Source organism: Microtus ochrogaster, unplaced genomic scaffold, assembly GCF_000317375.1.
Source record: "Microtus ochrogaster isolate Prairie Vole_2 unplaced genomic scaffold, MicOch1.0 UNK29, whole genome shotgun sequence".
NCBI classification, from domain to species: Eukaryota; Metazoa; Chordata; class Mammalia; order Rodentia; family Cricetidae; genus Microtus; species Microtus ochrogaster.
Genome location: NW_004949127.1, coordinates 563,087 through 565,374, shown reverse-complemented (window position 1 = coordinate 565,374; position 2,288 = coordinate 563,087). Strand labels below are relative to the sequence as shown.

At 49.2% G+C, this 2,288-nt stretch overlaps 1 protein-coding gene across 4 annotated transcripts in view; it reads right to left on the bottom strand.

The window, feature by feature from the left end:
• Rrm2b (ribonucleotide reductase regulatory TP53 inducible subunit M2B) overlaps positions 1-2,250 on the bottom strand; it is a 30,800-nt gene extending 28,550 nt beyond the window's left edge. For 3 of the 4 annotated variants that reach the window (XM_005368112.3, XM_026789781.1, XM_013354116.2), the window contains exon 1: positions 1,991-2,250. In XM_005368112.3, coding sequence (XP_005368169.1) covers positions 1,991-2,038 — 48 coding nt within the window. In that variant the 5' untranslated portion in view covers positions 2,039-2,250. Of the gene's footprint in view, positions 1-1,718; positions 1,855-1,990 lie in introns of those variants that run through there. The other variant, XM_026789782.1, reaches the window with a different exon arrangement.
• Positions 2,251-2,288: the final 38 nt, after the last annotated feature.

Genomic DNA, 2,288 nt, shown 5'->3' with positions numbered 1-2,288 from the left:
AAAAAAAAAAAAAAAAAAAAAAAAAAGAGTTTCTGACTAGGAATTAACAAGAATAGAAGTGGCACCTGGAAGACAGATACCTCAGGTTCAGGATGAATCAGAAAAAGAAACTAAGCTGGGTGGTGGTGGCACACACCTTTAACACCAGCACTTAGGAGGCAGAGACAGGAGGATCTCTGTGAGTTCAGGCCACCCTGGTCTAGAGAGTGAGTTCCAGGACAACCAGGGCTACACAAAGAAACCCTGTCTCAAAAAACAAAAAAACAAAAAAACAAAAAAGAAAGAAAGAAAAGAAATAAAAAAAGAAAAAGTAAAAGGAAAGGAACTAAATTTTGCTAACAAATAATGTACAACTTGAGAACATAAATTAAGATGTGAAAATTGTACTAAAAATAAACTTGACTTTGATAGGCCCTTGCTAGTGAGTCTTATTTTTTTAGTGGGAATTGAGAGCTTGAGAGATTTTTGTAGAATGAGCATTAGGGAAGTAACAACCAATCATGTATTTAATGAGAGACAGAGCTGGCAACAGGACTGGAGGGCAGGGAAGCCGGAAGGCAGAGAGACAAAGCCAAAGCCATGAGAACCTAAAGTAATCCTTGGCAAGAGTCTACCACGTTTTTCAAAACTCTTGTTTTTAGTTTCTTCTGTCTTAGCTTCTGGTCATCTGGTATGAAGAGTTGCCAAGATAAAAATCTAGGTCATGATTCCCCGGTAGTTGCCTACACAATCTAATCTAGACTGGCATCTGCGCGTCTCTGACACTCACCCCGCACTTCTCCACAGGCTGCCTCTCGTGTCCCTGCCACTTATCTGCGTGCTGTGGCAGCCACGTACTTCTTAAAAGTATCGTTTTATTCTCTATCACCACCAACGGAATCCTGGCTGAGGTCAACAACTTGGGGAGTTGAACCTGGTTCTAGGGATGAGTCTTAGGCGTGTCATTCGGGGTTTTCCAATCTTGACTGCTCTGTCATATCCAGAGATAGAAGTTTCAGATATCCCTGCATCTCAAAAACCTTTGAACTCATTAAAAGTACTCGCTAAAATTCATCCTGGCCTAAAATTCTGCTGTCTTTATTAATCAAAAGTTAAAAGAAAAACAAAGTGAACTGCTAGGTGTTAGGGCAGAACCTCCTGGTGTCACTGGCAAACCAGAGAAGTCTGAGTTTTCACCTGAGTGGAGAAACTGGTATGAGGACCTTTGTTTCAAGGAGAACAAACTAAGGGATAGTCACAGCTTATTACTAAATGTTTACAAAATAAAAATCAACCTAGAATCTACATCTTTGTCTAGAAATGCCAGTTTAATTAAGCACGAATGTCCGTGGGCTGAAACTTTTATGTCCCTTCCAAATTGCCATATTAAATTCAAGATAACACATTGAGATACAAAAACGTATTACTCATATATTCCAAATATCTTAGAATATTTGCCCCCCAAAAATGGGATACTGGAAACTATACAATAATAACTTAAATAACTATGTACTCTTCTAATATGGTATTTATGTGCGTTATCACCTTCTTCTCTCTGGTAGCACAGAAGCAAAGGGGATAAGTAAGTTAATTTTAGATTTATTAAGCTCCGTGGCCCTTTGGGTAACAGCACTTCATTCTCTGTGAAGGAAGGAACAGACACCCCGAGGACTCCGTTGCAGCTCGGTCTGCGCCCAGCTGGCCTCGCGGCCCCGCCTGTCATCTGCCCCCTCATGCACCTGCACACGCGCTCCTCGGCGGCGGAGAGGAGAGCCGCCGCAGCCCCGGCCAGGGTCCCTGAGCAGGAGACACCGGGAGAGCCGCCGTCCCGGGCCAGCCCCGAGCGAGCCCTGCGCCCGCGCCCCTCCCCCACCAGCCTGCAGCGAGGGCGCTTCCTTCCGGCGGCACCGGGTCTCCGACGGCGACGATCAGAACTCCGCAGCCGAGCCAGGACCCGAAGTTCGGGCCTGACCCTCTCTGCGGCGGAGGATGGAGCGACTGCGACCTTTACCTCATCCTCCTCCGGCCTGGCCGCCGCCGGCCTTTCCGGCTCGCCCATCGCGCCGACTCCGCCAGAGCTACGGAAGCCCAGGGCCTGAGAGCGGCGACTTAGCTCCGAGCCGGAGCGGAGAGCAGACACTAGCGGCGGCCGGCCGCTCCGCCCGGCGCGACCCTCCTCCGGCTCCGGGCCAGCCCAGCCGAGTCGCCCCCGGGTTCTGGCCGGCCCATTGACCTGGGGACTCCGGGCGGCTCCACCCACGGCCGCTTCTCCTCCGAGAGGCTCCTCCCCCAGGCGGCCCCGCCCCACT